General features: G+C 37.1%; 7 protein-coding genes across 7 annotated transcripts; 5 read left to right on the forward strand and 2 right to left on the reverse strand.

Moving 5' to 3' along the window:
• The first annotated feature begins 447 nt into the window (after positions 1–447).
• Positions 448–6,388, forward strand: LOC109594108 (ecto-NOX disulfide-thiol exchanger 2). Its single transcript, XM_020009285.2, has 9 exons — positions 448–668; positions 733–1,086; positions 1,196–1,362; positions 1,421–1,726; positions 3,217–3,408; positions 3,469–3,652; positions 4,324–4,430; positions 5,439–5,621; positions 5,686–6,388. Exons 1-9 carry the CDS (start codon positions 638–640, stop codon positions 6,223–6,225), a joined length of 2,064 nt encoding a protein of 687 aa, XP_019864844.1. The 5' UTR covers positions 448–637; the 3' UTR covers positions 6,226–6,388.
• A 1-nt stretch (position 6,389) lies between these two features.
• On the forward strand, positions 6,390–7,720 carry LOC109594038 (actin-related protein 2/3 complex subunit 1A-B). The gene is made up of 2 exons (XM_020009198.2): positions 6,390–6,512; positions 6,568–7,720. Exons 1-2 carry the CDS (start codon positions 6,458–6,460, stop codon positions 7,599–7,601), a joined length of 1,089 nt encoding a protein of 362 aa, XP_019864757.2. The 5' UTR covers positions 6,390–6,457; the 3' UTR covers positions 7,602–7,720.
• Positions 7,721–8,770: 1,050 nt separating this feature from the next.
• On the reverse strand, positions 8,771–11,724 carry LOC109594052 (dynein intermediate chain 3, ciliary). The gene is made up of 8 exons (XM_020009213.2): positions 11,637–11,724; positions 11,216–11,582; positions 10,915–11,154; positions 10,635–10,848; positions 10,318–10,579; positions 10,001–10,262; positions 9,313–9,940; positions 8,771–9,252 (listed from the first exon to the last, which is right to left on the reverse strand). Exons 3-8 carry the CDS (start codon positions 11,043–11,045, stop codon positions 8,887–8,889), a joined length of 1,863 nt encoding a protein of 620 aa, XP_019864772.1. The 5' UTR covers positions 11,046–11,154; positions 11,216–11,582; positions 11,637–11,724; the 3' UTR covers positions 8,771–8,886.
• Positions 11,725–11,755: 31 nt separating this feature from the next.
• On the forward strand, positions 11,756–13,149 carry LOC109594055 (actin-related protein 2/3 complex subunit 1A-A). The gene is made up of 2 exons (XM_020009216.2): positions 11,756–11,908; positions 11,971–13,149. The coding sequence occupies exon 2, from the start codon at positions 11,971–11,973 to the stop codon at positions 13,090–13,092; it is 1,122 nt and encodes a 373-aa protein (XP_019864775.1). The 5' UTR covers positions 11,756–11,908; the 3' UTR covers positions 13,093–13,149.
• A 135-nt stretch (positions 13,150–13,284) lies between these two features.
• LOC109594059 (2-(3-amino-3-carboxypropyl)histidine synthase subunit 1) lies at positions 13,285–14,759 on the forward strand. The gene has a single exon (XM_020009219.2). The coding sequence runs from the start codon at positions 13,460–13,462 to the stop codon at positions 14,672–14,674; it is 1,215 nt and encodes a 404-aa protein (XP_019864778.1). The 5' UTR covers positions 13,285–13,459; the 3' UTR covers positions 14,675–14,759.
• A 698-nt stretch (positions 14,760–15,457) lies between these two features.
• Positions 15,458–21,275, forward strand: LOC109594044 (F-box/LRR-repeat protein 16). Its single transcript, XM_020009205.2, has 5 exons — positions 15,458–16,308; positions 18,703–18,994; positions 19,264–19,459; positions 20,558–20,706; positions 20,784–21,275. The coding sequence occupies exons 1-5, from the start codon at positions 15,661–15,663 to the stop codon at positions 20,930–20,932; spliced, it is 1,434 nt and encodes a 477-aa protein (XP_019864764.1). The 5' UTR covers positions 15,458–15,660; the 3' UTR covers positions 20,933–21,275.
• Positions 21,173–22,740, reverse strand: LOC109594046 (DNA-directed RNA polymerase III subunit RPC8). Its single transcript, XM_020009206.2, has 4 exons — positions 22,465–22,740; positions 22,224–22,407; positions 21,695–21,957; positions 21,173–21,400 (listed from the first exon to the last, which is right to left on the reverse strand). The coding sequence occupies exons 1-4, from the start codon at positions 22,573–22,575 to the stop codon at positions 21,350–21,352; spliced, it is 609 nt and encodes a 202-aa protein (XP_019864765.1). The 5' UTR covers positions 22,576–22,740; the 3' UTR covers positions 21,173–21,349.
• Between the last annotated feature and the right edge of the window lie 97 nt (positions 22,741–22,837).

The raw sequence follows: 22,837 nt of genomic DNA on the forward strand, positions 1-22,837 counted from the left end.
CTGTCAAATAACAGATGTCTGTAAAGTTCACAGATTAAACCAGACATGGAAACTTTTAGACAATTGTACATGCACAAGATGACGTACTGTAGTACTGATACTGATTTTTATCATTTAACAAAAATTTAATAATATTTGACACAAATATATAAAATTATATAAAAGATTGTTGAATGTTTTGGTAACAGTTTGGTCGTTAAATTTTAGATCCAAATATAAATTTAGTATGTCATTGGAAGATAATTTTTTAAATATTATTTTAAAAATATGTTATTCTGTTAATTTAAAAAATATTGCTAATGGATTTAAACGCAAAAAATGGTATATTAATAGGAAAAAAAATTTGAAAATTAATATGTCGAAAACACTATGGTTGTTTTGTATGCCTCCTGAATACGATTGTTCTGTGATAAAATCAATACACTATTTGTTTTAAATAAGTTGGAAGAACCAACCAGTAGCCCTATTCTTATTTTAATCATTGTTGTGGCGTTAAGAATTAGAGTTCTTTTAAAAGATGTACCTAAGCAATAAACTTAACGATTTTGTAGTGACATCTACAAAATAAAAGGTTCATCAGGCACATTTGTTAAATGTCTTTATTCACTGTCTAGTAAGTTAATTTCGATAAATTAAAATGCCATTTCAGTTCAACAATCAGTCTATTGGTGAGAAAATACAAACATTTAACTAATAAACATATCTAATTATGAAATATATAAATATATTCAGGGGGAAATGGCGTACTACCACCCTCTGGACCCCCAGGGTTCGTTAGCAGCGGTGATCCGAACGATTTCCCATTGTTCACTACCGCTGGAATGAACGATACACCACTCGAATTCTCAATCAACAGAAACAAGTCGTCGTCTGCCCGATCCTTGGTTGATGACAAGGATGATTCCAGTCAAAGTCCCACTGACAAACGGGAACGTCGACGGTCTGATCATCGTAGAGACAGAGATCGTAGAGATACCGAGAAATCCAGAGACGACTCTGATTCAAATATGTCCAATTCACAAGATGTCATTCAGATACAAAACAATTCAGGAACAATTGGGCCCAACATGTGGGGTGGAATGATGGGTGAGTTAATATTAATATAAACACAAATAATATTATTGTTTTGTGTCACATGAAACTTTCATATGCCAGCTTAATTGAAGTTTGTAAAGTAAAATGTGCTTTTGTTAAGGAATGAGTTACCAAATGGTGGGCATGAACATGATAGTCGATCCAAACATGATGTCAATGAACAACTATGGTATGATGCCCCCATTGATGGCCCCCGATCCAAACATGCTCGCCCCTGATCCGGCAGCTATGATCATGAACCCCGTCAAAGAAATAATCCACTGCAAGGTTCTATTATACATTCATAATTGTTTCCTTGATGACAACCATTATTTTTAAATTTTAGTCATGCACTTTGTTTCCGCCGAACCCTAACGCTCCGCCGCCGACAACGCGCGAACGCCCTCCGGGCTGTCGCACCATATTTGTGGGCGGTCTACCGGAGAACATGACTGAAGAGATCATCACCGAAGTGTTCGAACGTTGCGGTGAAATAACCACGTTGCGACTAAGCAAAAAAAACTTCTGTCACATACGGTTCGTCTACGAGACATCCGTGGATGCAGCCATTTTTTTGTCCGGCTATCGAATCCGCATTGGATCGAACTCGGACGCGCCCAACACCGGAAGACTGCACGTCGATTATGCACAGGTATTGCAACGCATCTTTGAATGTTGCAATTAATTCGAATTGGAAATTGTGGTACCCTGGTAATCACAGTAAATAATACTCTTAAACTTTGGTAACCAAAATTTGTTTATTTATACAGCAATATAATAATTAAATAACAACACTAACTATAACACGGCCTTCACTATGCGAGAGTTGCCGTCTGAATGACTCGTCTTCAGGATGTTACGTAGCACAGCGTCATTCATTATCGAGAGGTCTCCACGTTCGCCCCACCTTTTTCAATTTTAGAGGAAAAACCTTTTGAGTTTGTTCTTTGGGGGTCCAGGTCTCTTTTTCGGGAGTCCTAGTTTCTTCTTCAGGGATCCTGGTTTCTTCTGGGTGACCAGTGAATATCTCAACTGCTCTGTTGGTCATCTTTGAATGGGTCTTGTCACCTACTTTGACCTCGCTTTCCTTTTCTTTCCATACTTGAATCTTCCCTTTTTTTACTTTATGTTATTAATAATATCGTTGTCTATAAAGAACCTAATCATTATCTTCGCTAACCAAATCATGTATCTTATCTCGCATAGTTCTTCCAAACATTAGTTGGGATGGTGTTTTCCGCGTTGTACTATGTGGTGTTACATGAGTACAAATTTTTGTAATTCCTTCTTATGGTCAGCTTCATCGGCATATAAAATTTGATGTCTTCTTGAATGGATCTATTCATCCTTTCTACCTCTCCATTTGCTTGAGACCAATATGGGTGGTTTTCGTTCTTTTTCTGACAGTTTCCTCTTAAGGTATCAATACTTTTGTCTTTTATGTTTATTTCCAAGGTTTCTTTAGCATTGTTACCAAATAAACATTTGGTAGCTTTAAGGGAAATTTATTGAAATTCTCTCCGTTTTAATGTTACGAAGGATGCCTTTCGAATGTTGAATTAACCTTGGTAGAACCCGCAATCATTGCTTCAGGAATATTATAAGCTACTTCTTGCAGCCGTGCTCCACCCAAATGTGATAAATTACTTCTTTGTTTAGAAGGAGTTATTTCTTCTGATTCTAGGTATAACTTTAATGAACGTAACCACCTTTCCTATTCGGATTGGTTTGACGCTTTGTCAATTTATGGGTCCGTCATTTTATTATTATTTATTTTGTTTTTCACATTCGATGTATTCCTGGCCTGTAGCCACTCGTATTAAGGTTCTCTACACTTTTCTTTTGGCTTATAGCCTTTATTGACTTTTTATTGAGACTACCTTAGTTCGAATAAGATCCTTGTCGCCACTTGTGGCACCCTGGTAAATAATACTTTGGTACTTAGGTAACCAAAACTTGTTTATTCAAATAACAATAATAGAGATCAACAATATAATAATTAAATAACAATACTAACTATAACACGGTCTTCACATATGCGAAAGTTGGCGTCTGAGTGACTCGTCTTCAACATGTTACGTAGCTCAGCGTTAGTCATCATTCATTATCGATAAGTCTCCACAAAAATTAATTATGATTTAGGCAAGAGATGACCAGTACGAATGGGAGTGCAGACAGAGGCAGTTGCAGAGGGAGCAGAGACATAGGGAACGGATGGAGGAGGAACGACTACGGCCGCCGTCGCCACCGCCCGTCGTTCACTATACGGATCACGAATGCGCCGCGGTTTCGGAGAAGATCAAGCAGGACGATTCGTTCACCAAGGCTGTCCAGGTGCATGCACGACAATATGCTTAACGTATAGTATTGTATAAAACGAAGCTTGATTTCTAGATCGTAATAACATGGTTGGAAAGAGGCGACTGCAATAAAAGAAACGCCAACAATTTCTATTCGATGATCCAGTCCACGAATTCACACGTACGTCGCTTGCTCACCGAAAAAACCACCTATGAGGATGAGTTAAAAAAAGCGAGGGAAATTATGAAAGGGCGAATGCAGGGCATTTTGCTACAGTGTAAGTACTTTTCTGATGTTTGTAATTGTTTGGCTCCTCGTTTTGTAGTAAGTACAGGAACTATTATGGTTTATTTTAATTTTTATAATTGGTATGTTTGTATATAAATATGCCCTGATCCAAGGAGAAATCTAAGAATTGATGGAATATGTAATAAAATATAAAATGGGCCTATTTATGAACATGCATATTAAGATATTGAGTCCATTTTTGGGTACTTGGTAAATAAATATGAAAATATAGAAGTGAAGAGTATGTACAATTAAATGTTGTTCCAGTACAAGTTACTCCTGTTTCATATTTAATTACATAGTTATGGATATAAATTACATAATGGTCAAGTAATGATAAATGTATAGTCATGGAAAAACTGGAGGATTTCATTTGACATAAAAAAATTATTTCGTTTTAATGCGTCAATAATAACAGAAAGTAAATGGAGAATCCGACCAAATGTCTATGATTGTATCAAGTGTAAGCAAACAAGGCTAGTCGTGGGATGATTCGGAAGCAGTCTCGACACCGACACCGAAAGCAACCCCAAAAACACCACGTGACTCGGTCGTTTTTGTCTGGTCACGTACTCTTTAAAAAAAAAAAACAATACTAAAACAATGATTCGTGAACGAAAAATGGTATTTTAACATTGATATATTTGCGTGTGCTGTTAGTCAGTCAAATTGAGCGGTTGTTCACGGCTGCCTGCCACAAGAAAGTCTGGGACCATTTCACCAAAGCTCAGAGAAAGAATATCGAGGCTTGGAAAAAGCAGTCGATGGTATGTACCGCCTTGGGACTATCAAAATAGAGCCCGTACTTTCGTTTTTTTATTCTACTTTTGCTAACTTTTGAAATAACATCACCTCACTGTGTCGCTGCAACTCGTTACTAACTCTACGTTTTTGGCGTTATCCAAATAACAAGACTAATCGATGTACCGATTCTATTTTGAATGTCCAAGGTTTTTGCATGATTAGGATTAAGTTTTCAACAAACATGTTTCGAAACGTTTCTTTCAAATAAACAAAAACGAAAAATATAATCAAATCAATTAGTAGTATACTTAAATATTTATTAAATGTTATGAAGGTAAGCACAAAGGTAAGTTTGAAATCAAGTCAGGCTACCAAAGGAAATTCATTTAATAATGATGGAGGAATATATTTGAAATTTTTTCTGTTACGTTGACAAAAACTAGTGCAGTACATTTAATACTAATAAGTGCTTGAGTAAGTAAAAGGAAAATATCCAGTTTCCAGAGATTTAAAAAACTTGTCAGGTGGTATGATTTTATTTTTATTATTATTTTTATGGTAATTTTCAGCTCTTCAAAATCAGGATACAGTTCCAGTGTTAAAAGGTTCACTTTTTTATTATCGAATATTCACTGACTGATTGATTGATTGCTTGTGAGCGACAAATTTAAAACGTTTCATTCAAAAACTTCTTTTACGAAAAGGTAAGCAAAAGAAGGCTGGAGAAAATTAAATTAACGATTTGAGGTAGATTGCCATTTTTTTTGGTAGGTATAATCAACTCTACCAACAATATGTCTAGTTGCCGGAAAGGTGGGTTGGTTTTTTTATTTTTGTTTTATACGCAAAGGCGGGCGGATCTACCTCATAGGAAAGAAAGGATCTATTCTCTCTAATATTGGTAACCCCAAATATAAACACGTCCCCATCTTCATTAATATTAAATGTACTGTTACTGAATTTTGTATTCGATTTGCGTTCGATTTGGTCCGAAACCCGTTCCGAAAAATAATTCGCATTGTATTTTATAGGAGATAAAAAATGTTCAGATCGACGACATTCCCAACGAGAGGGCGGACGACGAGATGGACGTTTCCGACGAAGACGAACCTTCCAAAAAGAAGCACAGATTTGAGGCTGCTGTCGAAGAAAAGTACACACTCAAGGAAGAGAACGACAACCTCAGGTGTCAAATGGAGGCCTACAAAAACGAAGTAACTATTATTTATTATTCAATTATTATATTAGTGAATTAATTCTCTAATACACAATCTCCAGGTGGAAGTGTTGAAGAGCGACTACAAAAAAGACATGGAAGACAAAGATAAACAGTTGAAAATGCTCCAACAAACTCTACAGGGAATGCAACAGCAATTGATCGAGGCAAAAAAGAGGCATAGCGAAGAAGAATCTCGAGTGAGGGACCTGCAGGCGAAACTAACCAAATCCGAGACGAAAATCAAGCCGATCGTAGACAAAGAAATTATCACTTTGGACGACAGCGAAAACGAACAAGTCGACACGCCGAGTGTGACGACGGAAAGTTCTACGACTGAATCGGTTGCGGCTTTACACGACAACGATGCCAAATTAGTGGGAATCATTTCCGCGTTCTTGAACGTTCATCCGTTCGGTGCCGGTTTAGATTATATTTGGTCATACGTGAGTAAAATCGAATCGAATTTGAGACCGTCTCAGATCGAATCTCTGATGAGCCGTTTTCCGACTGTGTTTAAACAGGAATTAGTGGGAATCGGGGCAAACATCGAACGAAGATGGATCTTTATTGCGTTCAATTCGAATACAAATTGTATTTAGGAAAATGAATTTCGTAATTTTTTTAAGGACGTCTTTTATTCATCTGACAGTTTTTGTTGATAGACTAGCAGCGAATATTATTTATTGTGATTGTGATTGATCTTTACTTTTTTTTGAGAAATTGTTATATATTTTAGACGAATAATAAACATGTTAAAACTTACACGTGCATTATTCGAAACAAGATTATGACATTTGAATCACGCTGTCAACAAATTAGATTTGACATTAGATGATGGAACTAAACAGATCAATATACAGCCACGTCTGGAACCATAACAGAAGCGGTAAAATCTTTCTGGCCACAAGTTAGTTGTGTAAGTCACAATTTCTATTTTACAGAAGTCGCGGTCTCGGTCAACAATCGGGTCGAAGTATTCAAACATGACGGTGACGAATGGGACTTGCTCGATGTTTTAGACAAACACGACTTACGAGTGACTGGTGTCGATTGGTCTCCGATATCCAACAGGATTGTAAGCTGTGCCGCCGACAGAAATGCATACGTGTGGACCCAAGACGGGGATGGTAAATGGAAACATACCCAAGTACATTTGCGCATTAATCATGGAGCCACTTGCGTTAAATGGTCCCCGCACGGGAATAAATTCGCCGTTGGTTCCGGATCGAAGATAATATCTGTATGTTATAGCAATGAAATTAGCGATTGGTGGGAGGCGATGCACATCAAAAAATCTATTAGATCTACCGTAACCTCCGTTGACTGGCATCCTAACAATATTTTACTAGCTTGTGGCTCAACCGATTACAAGGCAAGGATCTTCTGCGCTTACATTAAAGATATTGAAGAAACACCAGAATCAACAGCTTGGGGAGACAAAATCCAGTTTGGCCAATTGGTGGCTCAGTTCGTTTACGAAACGGATTGTGGAGGCTGGGTGCACAATGTCAGTTTTTCGCCAGACGGCAACAAACTTTGTTGGGTTTCCCACGATTCCACAGTCAACTTGGCAGAAGCAACGAAAGGAAACGTTGCCGTTAAGTTTAAAACTAAATATCTGCCATTCTTGAGCTGCAAATGGATCTCTAATGTGTGTATGGCTGTGGCGGGACACGATTGTAAACTTGTTTTTTATGAGGTTAATGACGACGGGAAATTGGTAGAAAAAGAGTGTTCTTTGAATTTAAATATTCCAAAGTTAAATGACGAAAAGAGTTTATCGGCAATGAAGAAGTTTCAAATGTGGGATAAACAGGGTACAGAAGATGTTCAGATTGGTCGATTGGACTCCGAACATCAAAAGGCTGTAACAACAATTTGTGTTCATTCCAAGAAAGAGTCTGGCGTTTCTAAAATCAGTTCTTCAGGTCTCGATGGGCGACTGATCATCTGGAATTTGAATTGTCCTAAATAATTGAATTAAATATAAATAAAATTATCCTACTGTTTCTAAAATTTTTTTAATATAGGAAAAAATTCCCTGATAAATATAATTATAACATATTTAAATGTATAATTTGTGTATTGCAGATAAGTAAAAGTAATAAGTGTTCGAATACTATCTCTTTTTCTTTCCCTTCCCTTTCTTCTTCTTGTCCTCCTTCTCTTCAATAGGTACAGGCGCGGGAGGCGGCGACAGTGGTGGTTCTTCTACTACTTCCTCGATAGGTTGTACCAGCTCCACCACCTTCACCTCTGGTTCCGGTGGCCTCGTCTATTTTTCGATAAGACGGTAAATGTAAACATACACAGGTACATTTGAGCATTAATCGTGCACCACTTGGGTCAAGTGGTCCCCGAACGTGAATAAATTCGCCCTTGGTTCCGGATCGAGGATAATATTCGTATGTTACAGCAATGAAATGAGCGATTAGTGGGAGGTAATGCACATCAAAAAATCTATTAGATCTACCGTAACCTCCGTTGACTGGCATCCTAAAAATTTTTTAGTAGCTTGTGGCTCAACCGATTACAAGGCAAGGATCTTCTGCGCTTACATTAAAGATATTGAAGAGACACCAGAGTCAACAGCTTGGGAGACAAAATACAGTTTGGCCAACTGGTGGCTCAGTTGGCTCACACAACGGATTGTGGAGGCTGGGTGCACAATGTCAGTTTCTCGCCAGATAGCAGCAAATTTTGTTGGGTCTCCCACGATTCCAACGTCATCTCTGGCAGAAACAATGAGAAGTAACGTTATCTGCCATTCTTGAGCTGCAAATGGATCTCTAATGTGTGTATAGCTGTGGCGGGACATAATTATAAATTTGTCTTTTATGATGTTAATGACGATAGGAAATTGGTAGAAAAAGAATATTCTTTAAATTTTAATAATCCATAGTTAAATGACGAAAAAAGTTTGTCGGCAATGAAGAAATTTCAAATGTGGAATAAACAGGGTACAGGAGACGTTCAGATTGATCGACTGGATTCCAAACATCAAAAGGCTATAACAACAATTTGTGTCCATTTTAAGAACGAGTCTGAAGTTTCTAAAATCAGTTCTTCGGGTCTTGATGGGCAGCTGATCATCCGGGATTTGGATTGTCCTAAATAATTGAATTAAAAATAAATAAAATCATATTGATACTAAAAATTTTATAATATGGGAGAAAAATTCCCTGATAAATATAATTATAACATACTTAAGTGTATAATTTGTGTATTGCAGATAAGTAAAAGTAATAAGAGTTCGAATACTATTTCTTTTTCTTTCCCTTCCCTTTCTTCTTCTTGTCCTCCTTCTCTTCAACAGGTTCAGGTGCAGGAGGCGGCGGCGGTGGTGGTTCTTCCACCACTTCCTCGATAGGTTGTACCAGCTCCACCACCTCTACCTCTGGTTCCGGTGGCCTCGTCTCCTTTTCGATAAGAGCGTGGAACTCCTCCTCGCACTGCAACACGTACTTATCTTCGAACAAATCCTGATCCGCCGTTAACAACGACGAGGTCATGGACATCACTGACGATTCGATGTCTATTGCGGCACCGCTTTTTTTCTGCTTTAACCTTAGCTCGCGGTTGCGTGCTTCTAAAATTTTTTCTCTGCGGCTTTCACGTTCAAACATCTAAAAAATTGGTTAACGATTCAATTTACAATTTATCGAAACGTTTTATTAAGGTCGTACCGCTCCTAATAATGCCTTGTCGTTTTTGTTGTTGACCGTCAAATTTTCGCTGAACTGCACCAAGTAGACGGAACCCTTTTTGGTACCGACGGCGATCAATCTGCCGTTATCCGTACATCTCAAAGCCGTCAATTCGTCGTCACATATTTTAACGCCTAGCATCGCCTGATCCTGCTGTATCAACAAATCCCAAACGTCCAAAACGCCATCGCTCCTCGTCGTAAAGAATACCGACAGCCTAGTCGGACTCCAGCAACCGTCCGTAAGTCTGCTCGTGTGATACTTGGTCCAGATAATCGAACTCTCTTTGCAATCCTCCGACCAAATTTTCGCGGACCAGTCGCCGATAGACAGGAAATTCTTAACGTAACCCGGATTCCGTTGGACGGCGAGAACCGGACCAAGATGCGCCTGGAAACGACCTGCCATCTTTTCCATCGCCGTTTTGCCTTTCCTGTTGCAAGATAGAATAAGTCCTTGCTCGGTGCCGACACTGAAACGCGTCGGAATAGTTGGCTCGTATTCGAGACAGGAAGCGCCCAACGCCGCCGTCAAGGTTTGTTCCTCGTCCCTCGTGTAGTCGAGAATTAAAGTTTCCGTAGGTTCGGACATGTTTCTGCTGTCCCACCTTGAAAAACATAAATTGTTTACGTGTTGTTTGAATTAAATGGGGCAGCACCATTGTTACCATTTAACGGTGCCGTCGGTGGAACAAGAGAAAAACTCGCAGCCCGTTTTCGAGTGCATCCAAATGACTGAGTAAACAGGATCGAGGAAACTTGATTCCATTATGCTCTCCGCAACCGGTTCAGCTCCTTTCCTGACGTCCCATATCGCTAGTAGTCCTTCTTTGTCACCGCTCGCCAAAATATTCGGGTCTTTCGTGTGGTATTCCAAACAAACGAGCGATCTTTGTGGCTTGATCACCAATAATGGTCTATTAGGATTTTCTACGGAAAGACGTATGAAAAAACAACATGATTTACACATGGAAATTTAACAAACCGATGTCCCATATGTACGAATTATACATTTCGTTGGGTATTTTGGCTTGAAAAACCAAATTACAGTGAGCGGTTGCCATTTTGGTTTGATTGTCTGGCGACCAAGAAATACGATTTACCGGCCTGGTTGGCGAGCATTGGTCCTGGTAAACGTTCAGAGTTCTCGCCGAACTGCGTTCGAGCAACGGAGTGGCTTGTACATCGGAAAAGTACTGCTGGTAAATATTAACAGCGTTGTTTTGTAAGATTACACTTTCCATATTCTACAACGAACACTTTCAAGTTAAAACCATAAGTGAGAGCTGAATAAAAGTGTACTTTGAATAGGGACATCATGATGTGAAAATAATTTTCATCCTTTTCCACCTTTCTGCGGTACCTCTTCGTTTGTTCTTCGTCAAACATATTTACATCTTTGGGCCAACCTCCTTCTATGTGGTTTATCTGGGTGTTCGTGTATTCTGCACGTTCCGTGTTTATTGTGTGCTCGGCAAAAACTTTCAAGCATTGCTGATGTCTGTCAACTGGATCCCTACGCAAAATATCACGGTGCAAGTTATAATGTGTGTGTCCAATATTTTATTACGTTACAATTCACCTGAGTATAAACTGTTTGTAAAGCTTTTTGTTTGGAGGATGGTTGTCTATAAGGTCTGGACCTTTGTCTGAAAACATGCATTGCCGCCCGAATTCGGATCGTTTCTTTTGATAAGAATACGTAACGTCCATGATCAACGATTCAAATTATTTTTTTGACGTTAAAACAATAAAACTCGCTTGATTGATCGATAATTTTATTTCCATAGAAACCTCATAAATATATTTATTCTTCTGAGCCCTGAAAATACTGATGTTATTAAAATATTTCGCGACCATTATAGTTATAGTTTCTGGCATACGTATTTACTCAAAGCAAGAAGAAATGAATCTCTCTCTTTGCAGACTTTAAACATTGCAAGTTCTTCGATGCCGCTTTCCATTTTTTTAATCCTCTTCTCGAGATTGTAATAGCACTGTTTATTACGAAAATTTAAAATAGAACTTTTAGATTTTAAAGTATAAGTACTCTTATTAAATGACATAGAACTTGAAAGAAGAGAATGTTTTGAATCATCTTTAATGCTTTGATCCTTTTGCTTCTTCATCTTTTCGGATTCTTCTAATTGTGTATTCAAGACTGATACTAAAGTTTTATATAATGATTTTTCTCGCAAAAGTTCTTTTTCGCCCTTTTGCAAATCAATCAGAGATTCTTCCATTTCTTTTCTAGAATAAGGTGTTGTTGGTTTAAAATAGAAAATGATATATTTGATTTTATACCTAAAATTATCATTTTCATTCTTGTCAGTCATTTTTCGTTAAAATTCAAAGAAATATTTAAATTTACTTGTCAATTCGTTAAACAAATTTGGTACATTTGAACTACTTCTCATGAGATAAATGACTAATATTAGTGAAAAAGTCACACTACGATAAAACGACACCGCCTAGGAGGTTTTCCTGTTGACTCAATAACTAAATTTTTGTAAAATACCGTGAAGTAGTGTTGTGGAATTCGTGTTGACTGACCAGAGTCCGCGAATTTGATAGAGGTAAGTCTGTATCGTTTGTAATTAATGGAGTAAAAGAATATAACATTAATTTTTGCGATCAGATGACCGAACTACATAAATTTGGGGTAAGCCCCATAACTTGCCATGCCTGGAACCAGAACAAAACTGAAGTGGCAATTTCTCCCAACAACCATGAAGTCCAAATCTACAAACAAAACGGATCCGACTGGAAATTGCTCGACGTTTTGAACAAACATGATTTACGTGTGATGGGAATAGATTGGTCCCCAACATCCAACAGGATTGTGAGCTGTGCTGCTGACAGGAACGCTTATGTGTGGACCCAGGACAAGGACGGTAAATGGAAGCCGACATTGGTATTTTTACGCATCAATCGCGCCGCCACTTGTGTTAAGTGGTCACCAAACGGTAACAAATTCGCCGTTGGTTCCGGAGCAAGATTGATCTCCATTTGTTACTTTGAAAAGGAGAACGACTGGTGGGTATCGAAGCACATAAAAAAACCGATCAGGTCAACAGTTACAACCATTGATTGGCATCCAAACAATGTCTTGTTGGCGGCCGGTTCAACTGATTTTAAAGTACGTGTGTTTTCGGCTTACATCAAAGATATAGAGGAGACGCCTGAGGCCACCGCTTGGGGACAAAAGATGCCTTTGGGTCAACTGATGGCCGAGTTTGTCAATTCTAATGCAGGCGGAGGTTGGGTACAAAGCGTGAGCTTCTCACCTGATGGTAACAAACTTTGCTGGGTGTCGCACGATTCCACCATCAACTTGGCAGACGCAACCAAAGGAAACGCAGTCGTCAAACTAAGAACAAAATATTTACCGTTTTTGAGCTGTACCTGGATCTCAAACAGATCCATAATCGCGGCCGGTCACAGTTGCATTCCTGTTCTTTATAACATCGACGCGAATGGACAGTTGACTGATGGCGGACGGTTGGATACGTCTCAGAAAAAGGATACAGGCGGTTTGTCGGCGATGAAAATGTTTCATTCATTGGACAAACAAGCCAGAATTGAAACTTCCGATACCAATTTAGATTCCATACATCAGAATGCCATAACATGCGTTTGCATCCATACTGGGAACAAGTCGAAAGTTGCAAAGATTAGTACTTCTGGTCTGGATGGACAACTTGTTATCTGGGACTTGAATTCATTGGAGAGATCCATTCAAGGATTGAAAATTGAATAAAGTGTGACTTTTTTATACAAAATATTATGTGAATGTCAATAAAAAGGAAATGATTTATTTTGATTTTTATTCATATTAAAAAAGTATATAAGGAAGAAATAATATCCACTTATTTATACACAATATCGATATGATAACGTTCTTGCGTCAAATCATTATGTTCTATTAAAGCTGTAAAATTATTTGTGTTAGATAATTTTGTGTTGCACTCTCATTAGTAAATGTGTATTAAACTAATGACAGTTTTTCTATTTCCATTTTATCAAATAATTTTAACCCACATCAACAAATTTTCGTACCAACGAAAAAATCTAACCTCAGAATTACGCATTTGTCAAACGTTACTTCGAAGTGTACATGTGTAAGAATGACGGAAACGGCGGTGGTGATTCGCGCGAAGCCTGAACGTAAAGTGTTCAAGGCGACCAGCAGAGTTACCAGAATTCCTGATTCGATCGCGAAAAATCCGAAACTCCAGGCCGCCATCGAAGCACTGCCCCCTAACTATAATTTCGAGATCCCCAAAACGATATGGAGAATCCAGGAGACAAAGGCAAAAACCGTGGCCCTACAAATGCCGGAGGGATTACTATTGTTTTCAACCACTATTGCGGATATCATCAAGGAGTTTACCGATGCTGATTGTGTGATAATGGGCGATGTAACTTATGGTGCTTGTTGTATTGATGATTTAACTGCTATTGCACTTGGTGTTGAACTGTTGGTTCATTACGGACACAGTTGTTTGGTTCCTGTTGATCAGACCAGTGGTATAAAAGTTTTGTATATTTTTGTGGACATTAAAATAGATCCATTGCATTTCATCGACACTATAAAATTAAACTTTGAAAAGACGAAAAAGATTGGGCTAGTCAGTACAATACAGTTTGTGACAACTCTACAAGCAGTTTCTAGTAAATTGAAACAAGAAGGCTATGACATTTCAATACCTCAGTTCAAACCTTTGTCTCCTGGTGAGATATTAGGATGTACAGCTCCTGTTTTGAGGTGTGCTGACGTCGTTATTTATTTAGGAGATGGTAGATTTCATTTAGAAGCTGCCATGATTGCAAATCCTAAACTTGAAGCCTACAGATATGACCCTTATGATAAAAAATTTACTAGAGAATATTATGAACATGCCCAAATGGAAACAATTCGAAAACAGTGCATTTCTGAAGCTAAAACTGGTGGTAAATTTGGAGTTGTTATGGGTACATTAGGTAGACAGGGCAGTTATAAAGTTGTGGAACACTTGAGAAACAGGCTGGAAGAAAGCAATAAAAAAGCTGTTGTTATTTTGCTTTCTGAAATTTTCCCCAACAAACTAGAATTATTCAAGTCGTTAGATGCGTTCGTACAAATCGCTTGCCCGAGGTTGTCAATTGATTGGGGCAAAGCTTTTACAAAACCTCTGTTAACTCCTTATGAGATGTCTATAGTGCTTGGTGATGCTGAGTGGCACAAAGAAGATAAAAGCTATCCAATGGATTTTTATGCGAACGCCAGTTTAGGACCTTGGACACCTAATCACAAACCAGATGTGGATGGATTGAATAAGTGTTGTGGAAAATGTCCATGAGAATAGATGACATTCTAGGTAATTTTGTGAATAATTATTTATTGTAATTATTGTTGAGTTGTTTTGAATAAAATTTATTTTCTAAGTTGTCTTTTACTTAAACTAAAAACGCCGACTAAACTAGTCATATCAAAAACTAGTAATTTATTTGTAAAACGACCGCCTTTATTCAAAGCATGTTTAAAGGGTAAAAACAAAAATTAATTATATATATTCATTTTCAAGAAAAAACGAACCATTTTTAGAAATTGGGTCAGAAGTTAGAATTTCCCTTTCAGCTTGTTAAATAGGAGGTGAATAAGGGTTGAGGGGAAGGACACGCCCTTAAGGATTAACTGATGTCAATCGTACATCCTTCTTTTCGGGGCGATTCTTATCTCTAATTTTCAAAGATCAAACATTTCATACATATTATGTGGGGTAGGAGTTTCATTAAAATTATCGAACCAACATAATATAGCACGGAGGGTGTAAACTTTTGATAATCCGAAAGAAGTATTAAATTTGATAAAATATTATAACTAAACTGGAATACAATCCGAAACTTAGGTAAATTATGTGAAAATATTTAAGTAAACAGAAACCGAATTTAGTAATAAATGGGGATTTATTGCATTGTTAGCAATATTTTGAAAAATAAAAAAACAAGAATAAATTTATATTATTAAATCATTAACTCGAATTTGACACAATTCGGTAATAAAAAATAAAACCGTGCCGATAAGGGGAGATAGCTTGGCGCCACCGCCACCACCACCCACTCCGGGTTGAACTTGACGGCCAAAGTTGAATGGTGCAGATGCGCGTGTCGACGAGGGCGAGTATTGATCCGGGATTGTCCGGAGGCGAGGGTGAGAACCGAAATCGGGCGCCGCGTCCCAATCCGACGACAGTCGCTCCCGCTCCGTTGAACGCGCCGTCGAAAGGGTTTCGCGACCGTCCGCGGCATGATAACTTGTGCGTGTCCGGCCGATTAGTGGTGCACCATGTCCATATCGGCCCAGGGGGTGGTGGAGAGGGCGTCCGCCGAACTCTCCAAGAGGATTAACGGTTTGGGTCTACGCGGCAGCAAACACCACTCCGCCAAGGGCAGCGTGATGGAGCGGGTGACGAACGTCTTCTGCGGCGGCAGCAACGCCGCAGCCGTCACCGCTCCCGAGAAACCCTCCAGACTGCTGCCGACCAGGATCAAGTCCACCACCAACTCCATCACGATAACCGTCAAGAAACATCGTCCGCAGCCGGTCTACCTGAACTGGGACCAGCTGATGATGGACGAGCAGTTCCTGCTCAGATTCTTCCTCTTTTTCAGTTCGTGCGATCGATGTGTGCTGGCCCAGGTGTGCACGAGATGGAGGGACCTTTTGTACAGGTCACCCAGATTCTGGACGGGTCTCGTGCCCGTTTTGCAATGTCGCGAGATGAGGAACAGTCAGGGTAACGAACGGGCGAGGTTGTATTCATCGTTGTTGCGACGCGGCTTCCACAATTTGTGTCTGATGGGCGCCTCCGACGAGGACGCGCTCGATCTGGTGAACACGTTCCCGTCCGCCTCCAAACACGTACACACTTTAAGTTTGAGATGCTCGAGCATCACCGATCGCGGCTTGGAATCGCTTTTGGACCACTTACAGGTATGTGTCTTCATGTATCGTTGGATTACATAATAACTAGAGAAGGTGAACGGCCCATGTCGAGACGGAAAATCAATCGTTTTCAGTGATTTTTGTGTCCAGAGATAATTACATTAACACCTTAGAAAGCCAATCATTATAACATAACAACAGCATCAAGTTATTTTTCATTTTCTCGTATACTGATGAAATTTTCCTCTCGGCTTGACATTTACAAAAATCTATTTGCGGTCTGTGCCAATTCCGATTCTTTGATCATTCTACCGTTCACAAAGCTTTCAATGTTGATAAAACGGCGAGAATTGATTAGAAAACGGTGCCTAAAATAAACATTTACGTCTACCAACAAATTAACTCGATTACAAACATATTCTTTATTAAGCGTCTAGTTTCATTTTCAAAAGAAGTTAAAATAAATATTTGATAAGGTTTACTTTTTTGGTCAGAAATAAATTTGAGTCAAACACGAAGAAAGGTAAAAGTAAAATAATTACCTTTGCCTTTAGGAAAACCAAATAAATCGTTGCCGCAGCAACGAAGACTTTTGCGTCATCCTTTAACTTTTTCTTATTATATCTCCCGTTCACTAAATGTCAGCGTCCAAATTGAACGAACCGATACTAAAGTAATAAAATTTTTATTTTTATTTTCTTATTTTATCTCAACGAAATTATATTTGTACATTTGCATAAAAACTCTTCCCTTCAATCTGGATAATAATTATTTTTATATTAGAAAGAATGCTGGGACAGAAATGTTATTATTCTTAAGTATATTTTTAATTAAAGAGGATGGGAGGATAAGAATACCGAAATGGCCCTAGAAAGGCTCATAATTTCAGATCTTTATCTGTTATCTTTTCTGAATAAATCAAAAAATATCGGATATGTTTTGGCTATATCTGTTTTTAAGAACGTTAAAAAAAATGAAATTATTTTCTTAATTTTGATTTTTAACCCTGTTTCGATACGATAAATAATATGACTCTTTTTGTTTAATTCTTCATTCAATTTTCGATGAAATTATGAGTTTCGGGAATTTTTTAAAACGGTATGTTACTTTGAAAGAAATTAAAATTTCTTTGTATGGTTTAACTCTTGAAATGATAAAAAACAGAACTTTAAAATTAAGGAAATTTAAATTCTCTAAAACTTAGTTGAATTATATAAATAATAGTATTTAGACTGATTTAATCATTATAGTTAGAAATAATGTTTATAATAATGATTAGACTTCATTATATGAAAAACTATTATTTTTATGAGTTTATATTGTATTCTGTTGTTTCCACCAGTACAGCAATCGCAAAAGTTCTATATTTTATCATTTCAAGAGTCAAATCATAAAATGAATTCGATTTTTGAGCAAAAAATCGATTTTTAATTTTTTACAACGTGACGTACCGTTTTAAAAATCCCCCAAGCTCATAATTTCTTCGAAAATTGAATGAGGAATTTAAAAAATAGTTTCATATTTTTATTGTTATCGTAACATGGTTAAAAATTATAATTAAGAAAATAACTTCGTTTTTTTAAGGTTCTTATAAACAGATATAGCTCTTATTTTTTTCCTAGAAGCTACCATTATACCCCAAAACATAGCCGATATTTAGATCAATCGATTCACAAGGTGCTAAGAATAACAATTTTTACTAATTTTCAGTATTTTTTGATTTATTAAGAAATGGTAACAGATAAAGATGTGAAACTTGCAGCATCGAAGTATCTTATGTGTACCAACATTTCCTGAAATTATGACCCCTTTCTGGGGGCGATTCGGTATTCTTATTGTCCTTTTGACATATCGAACAAATAGTATCAAGTTTTAAAATAATATTCAATTAAATCCATATATTCCAAATGTCAATTAACAAATATTAAAGATATCTGAAATAATTTTATTGTTAATTAATCACACTGAAGTTCGATCACTGCAGTGATGTATAAAACGTGGGAAGTGAACAAAGTTAATATAAAGGAAAATTTTATTATACAACTAAATCAATTACGCGTTAAAACATTTAAATTTATTCACCCCAGCAGATTTCACTTGGAAAAAAAAGTATTTAATCAACTATATCATAAACACCGCAACAAAATAAATCGACATCAATTTTATCACACCTTTTATTAAGTGTGTCAATTATAAATCAAAGCGACTTAATTACTTGGAATCTGTCTTATGTCAGTATGGTTTAATTAAACCCTATTAGTGAGACAATTAATGGTGTGATGCAATTTGGAACATGCCATAAGTTCGATTCCGACGTTAATGACACGCCACGTTCACATTTAAATGTCCGACATAAAAATATCTGTGCTGTGTACAAATATAACTGCGTCATTTTAAAACGAGTCTAACAAATAATAATGTTTGCTTCTAACAATTTTCCAGGCACTGTACGAACTGGAACTGGCCGGTTGCAACGAAATAACCGAAGCCGGACTGTGGGCCTGCTTGAATCCCCGCATAGTCGCCCTGACGCTGACCGACTGCATAAACGTGGCGGACGAAGCGGTCGGGGCGGTCGCCCAGCTTCTGCCCGCTCTCTACGAGTTTTCGCTGCAGGCCTACCACGTGACGGACGCCGCCCTCGGCTATTTTTCGCCGAAGCAGAGCAATTCGCTGAACGTGCTCAGGCTGCACTCCTGCTGGGAGATCACCAATCATGGCGTTGTAAATATTGGTGAGGAACTTTACTCGTTCATTCTTTGTTTTGCTGCAACGGAGCAATATAAAGTGAGCGATCGATAAGTTAAATCGAAACGGTTATAAGAGTAAACCTGGAGATTTGCCCAACATCCTACAAATACAGTTTCGCTGATTTATGCTTAGTAATCAAATCTCTCTCTATTGAGATACTGCTTGACACATAATTACAAGAGTCGGGACTCAAGTACGGAAACGTCGAAACTTGAAAGCTTAGCTAATAAAAATTTATTTGAATTGTTTCAGTTCATTCATTACCAAACCTTACCGTACTGAGCTTATCCGGCTGTAGCAAAATAACGGACGACGGAGTAGAATTGATAGCGGAGAATTTACAAAAATTAAGATCGCTAGACTTATCGTGGTGCCCTCGTATCACCGACGCTGCCTTGGAGTATATAGCATGTGATCTCAATCAATTAGAGGAACTCACCTTAGACCGGTAAGGAAATTATTTAATGTTCATATCTGATAGAAGCATCGACTACACAAATTCATTTGCAATTAAACTCTACAGCAATCGACAATTTTTTTTATTAAAAGGGATGGGACGATAAGAATACTGAATCGACCTCAGAAAGGTATCGGGTTCATAATTTCAGGAAATGTTGCTACTCATAAGATACTTCGATGCTGCAAGTTTCAGATCTTTATCTGTTACATTTTCTGAATAAATCAAACAATACTGAAAATCAGTAAAAATTGTTATTCTGAGCACGTTGTGAATCGATTGATCTTAATACTGGATATGTTTTGGGGCATGATGGTAGCTTCTAGGAAAAAAAATAAGGGCTATGTCTGATCATAAGAATCTTAAAAAAACGAGTTTATTTTCTTAATTTTGATTTTTAACCATGTTACTATAACGATAAAAATATGAGCTTCGGGAATTTTTTAAAACGGTATGTTACATTGAAAAAAATTAAAATTGCTCATATAAAAATAATTGTTTTTCATATAATGAACCTAACCATTATTATAAACTTTATATCTAACTATAATGATCTTTTTTTTTAGAAGCTACCATCATGCCCTAAAACATGTTCGGTATTTAGATCACAAGGTGCTGAGAATAACAATTTTTAATGATTTTCAGTGTTTTTTGATTTATTCAGAAACGGTAACAGATAAGGATCTGAAACTTGCAGCATTGAAGTATCTTATGAGTACCAACATTTTCTGAATGCTGATTCGGTATTTTTATCGTCCCATCCTCTTTATTTGATAATTATATACGTTTTAATTAAAGCTAAATGGCAACAACAACAGTGCCAAATAGTCGTATAATTAATAATATGCCACATGGGAAATATGTTCGTTCAAAAATAAAATCTTAGAAACGATTACGTCGTATTTTATTTACATATATAACACAGAAAAAAGCAAAGAATAAAAACTGTAGTCAGGTGTGGGATTCGAACCCACAATCACAATAGTGAACCAGAGTCTGATATCTGATGCTTTTAACCATTCAGCCAACCTGACTTATCATTATCTATCACATCAACAGCATATCAATTTATCGTTCTGATCATTCTAGGTGTGTCCACATAACAGACATAGGTATCGGTTACATCTCGACCATGTTATCGTTATCGGCGTTATATCTACGTTGGTGTTCACAAATAAGAGACTTTGGACTGCAGCACTTGTGCGGGATGCGCAACTTACAAATACTATCGTTGGCAGGTACTGAACACAAATCTGAACACCACTTACTATCCCATTCATTAATGAAACTTTACAATTGGCGTCTTCTGTTTCAGGATGTCCTTTGCTGACGTCGAGCGGATTGTCTAGTCTGATACAGCTGCGTCACATGCGCGAACTAGAACTAACCAATTGTCCAGGGGCGTCGAGAGAACTGTTCGACTATCTTCGCGAACATCTACCACGATGCCTCGTTATAGAATAAGACCCGCAAATGTCCACTTGTTACATTTGATACTAGATTGTGCAATAACACTTGTCACCGCAAATTACAATTGCGCAGACTTGAATAAAATTTAATTACTTTATACTGTGTATATTCAAAACGAAACGGAACGTGTTCCTTTTTTTTTAATCGGTATGTTTTGGCTAATAAATTACGGTAGTGTCATTCAATATGTTGATCTTGTCCTTTTTGTCTATACACTGTATATTCCCTAATACCTATGGTTAATATTGTATTTTGAATAGATTAAATACAATCAATTTTTGTGATGTACATAATACAAAAGATAATTATGGCTCGCCAATAAAATAGATATTTTCTACTTTCGTCTTATTACTTCACTGTTAATTATTCAATTCAATCACAGTCTTTTAAGGTTCATCTGAACTTCGAGGCTTAATTATCCCACCAGGAGAGCAATCCCAAACCAGGTTCATTGATGCTTGCCTAAAATAATTTTCATGTTAATAAATCTGAACAATATCCAACCAGATTTATACAAACTGCAGTACATTAGAGTCACATATTGATCTATAAAACTAATTACTATTAAATTTTCAACAAGATATATCTAATCCTGGTAAGCCTTAATTTCGAATTTGGGAGTCATTTAATACAATTATTTTTTTTATTTCAATTTCAGGTAAACAAAACTACTAATGTAGAAAGAACTAAATTTTGTACTATGTGACTCTATTTTTTTTCTAATTTTCAAAGATGTGACTCTGATGATGAACTTACAGTTAGACTGTATGGAACCTTGGTCTCATGATTCTCCTGTGTCTCTTGAAATGTGCCAGGTCCACCAGTAGGACAAGTTTCGTTGAATGTTTCGGCGGTCACCCTGAACCGTATCGTTTCGCCGGCGTCCATGAACAAGTCGTGTTTGTTGCCGTCACCCGTATCGTATTCCCAGACCCACGCCTGCTCGGTCTCGTTAAATTTTGAGGGATGTTGCAAAGCACTTGGTGGTATCAAGATGTCGTCAAAGAAACCCAACGTTACTGTAATTTTTATGATATGAAAATACCTTATGGGTAGTTGAACATGGTAATATACATTAGTGCTACTTATCGATAAATCCAATCCCCAGAAAAAAATAACATTTATTAATGAAACAGTTACAGTTGTTTCTAGCAACTTCTCTAATAGATACAATGGCTCCTAACTTTGATAAGTTAATTGATGAAAGCTTTAACATTTCACTCAGCACATATATGAAATCATTTCTAGAGTTTTGATTTTATTAATAATTAGTACATAAATTTACCATGTACGCCTTCCTGACTGCAACTTCTGATTTTCCCAATGATAATTTCCTCTACAAAAGGTCTAAATACAATGTATCTAAAGTTGACTCTTGTATGAGATGCCCCATCTCCTGGAAATATATAAGATTCCTGAAGACTGACTATGTCATATAAAGCAATGCACAATCCAACATTTAATACCACCTAAAATTTTAATATTAATTTTGTTTATTTATTTTAAATGATGAATTTAATACGAACTTTGTTGGCCAGTTTCTTATTTAATTCGCCGGCAATTGCTTCATTTAGTTTTAAATTGAACAATTCTGGAGGTATTCTAGTCACATTTTTCATTTCAGCCAATATAAACATGGTGAAGTTTAAAATTATTAATTTATTATTTGTTTACACGTTTTTCACACATTTAACCTATCAAATTTTACACATCTCATGAACACCCAGTGCCACCAACCAAAAAAAATTAACAATCAAATTTGAAAACATTTCATAACTTTATCCAGAGACAAGAACGTTATCTCTGTTTTGCGTTAATTTTAAATCTAAATAAAAGTTTTTTAACTACATACAATTTTCAAACAAATACAATATTTAGAATTTTAAATTCATTTACGTT

The sequence above is a fragment of the Aethina tumida genome, chromosome 2, assembly GCF_024364675.1.
Source record: "Aethina tumida isolate Nest 87 chromosome 2, icAetTumi1.1, whole genome shotgun sequence".
NCBI classification, from domain to species: domain Eukaryota; kingdom Metazoa; phylum Arthropoda; class Insecta; order Coleoptera; family Nitidulidae; genus Aethina; species Aethina tumida.

Excerpts from the sequence above, each read along its gene's own strand:
- LOC109594038 (XM_020009198.2), top strand. The coding sequence starts at position 6,458 with ATGATGGAACTAAACAGATCAATATACAGCCACGTCTGGAACCATAAC. Across the intron at positions 6,513-6,567 it reads CTGGAACCATAACAGAAGCG|AAGTCGCGGTCTCGGTCAAC; the intron begins GTAAAATCTTTC and ends TCTATTTTACAG.
- LOC109594055 (XM_020009216.2), top strand. The coding sequence starts at position 11,971 with ATGACCGAACTACATAAATTTGGGGTAAGCCCCATAACTTGCCATGCC.
- LOC109594044 (XM_020009205.2), top strand. The coding sequence starts at position 15,661 with ATGTCCATATCGGCCCAGGGGGTGGTGGAGAGGGCGTCCGCCGAACTC. Across the intron at positions 16,309-18,702 it reads CGCTTTTGGACCACTTACAG|GCACTGTACGAACTGGAACT; the intron begins GTATGTGTCTTC and ends ACAATTTTCCAG. Across the intron at positions 20,707-20,783 it reads ACAAATACTATCGTTGGCAG|GATGTCCTTTGCTGACGTCG; the intron begins GTACTGAACACA and ends CTTCTGTTTCAG.
- LOC109594059 (XM_020009219.2), top strand. The coding sequence starts at position 13,460 with ATGACGGAAACGGCGGTGGTGATTCGCGCGAAGCCTGAACGTAAAGTG.
- LOC109594108 (XM_020009285.2), top strand. The coding sequence starts at position 638 with ATGCCATTTCAGTTCAACAATCAGTCTATTG. Across the intron at positions 3,653-4,323 it reads GCAGGGCATTTTGCTACAGT|TCAGTCAAATTGAGCGGTTG; the intron begins GTAAGTACTTTT and ends GTGTGCTGTTAG. Across the intron at positions 5,622-5,685 it reads TGGAGGCCTACAAAAACGAA|GTGGAAGTGTTGAAGAGCGA; the intron begins GTAACTATTATT and ends CACAATCTCCAG.
- LOC109594052 (XM_020009213.2), bottom strand. The coding sequence starts at position 11,045 with ATGGACGTTACGTATTCTTATCAAAAGAAACGATCCGAATTCGGGCGG. Across the intron at positions 10,849-10,914 it reads TACAAACAGTTTATACTCAG|GGATCCAGTTGACAGACATC; the intron begins GTGAATTGTAAC and ends TATTTTGCGTAG. Across the intron at positions 9,253-9,312 it reads ACAAGGCATTATTAGGAGCG|ATGTTTGAACGTGAAAGCCG; the intron begins GTACGACCTTAA and ends CCAATTTTTTAG.
- LOC109594046 (XM_020009206.2), bottom strand. The coding sequence starts at position 22,575 with ATGTTTATATTGGCTGAAATGAAAAATGTGACTAGAATACCTCCAGAA. Across the intron at positions 22,408-22,464 it reads ATAAGAAACTGGCCAACAAA|GTGGTATTAAATGTTGGATT; the intron begins GTTCGTATTAAA and ends TTAAAATTTTAG. Across the intron at positions 21,958-22,223 it reads CAGTCAGGAAGGCGTACATG|TAACGTTGGGTTTCTTTGAC; the intron begins GTAAATTTATGT and ends TAAAAATTACAG.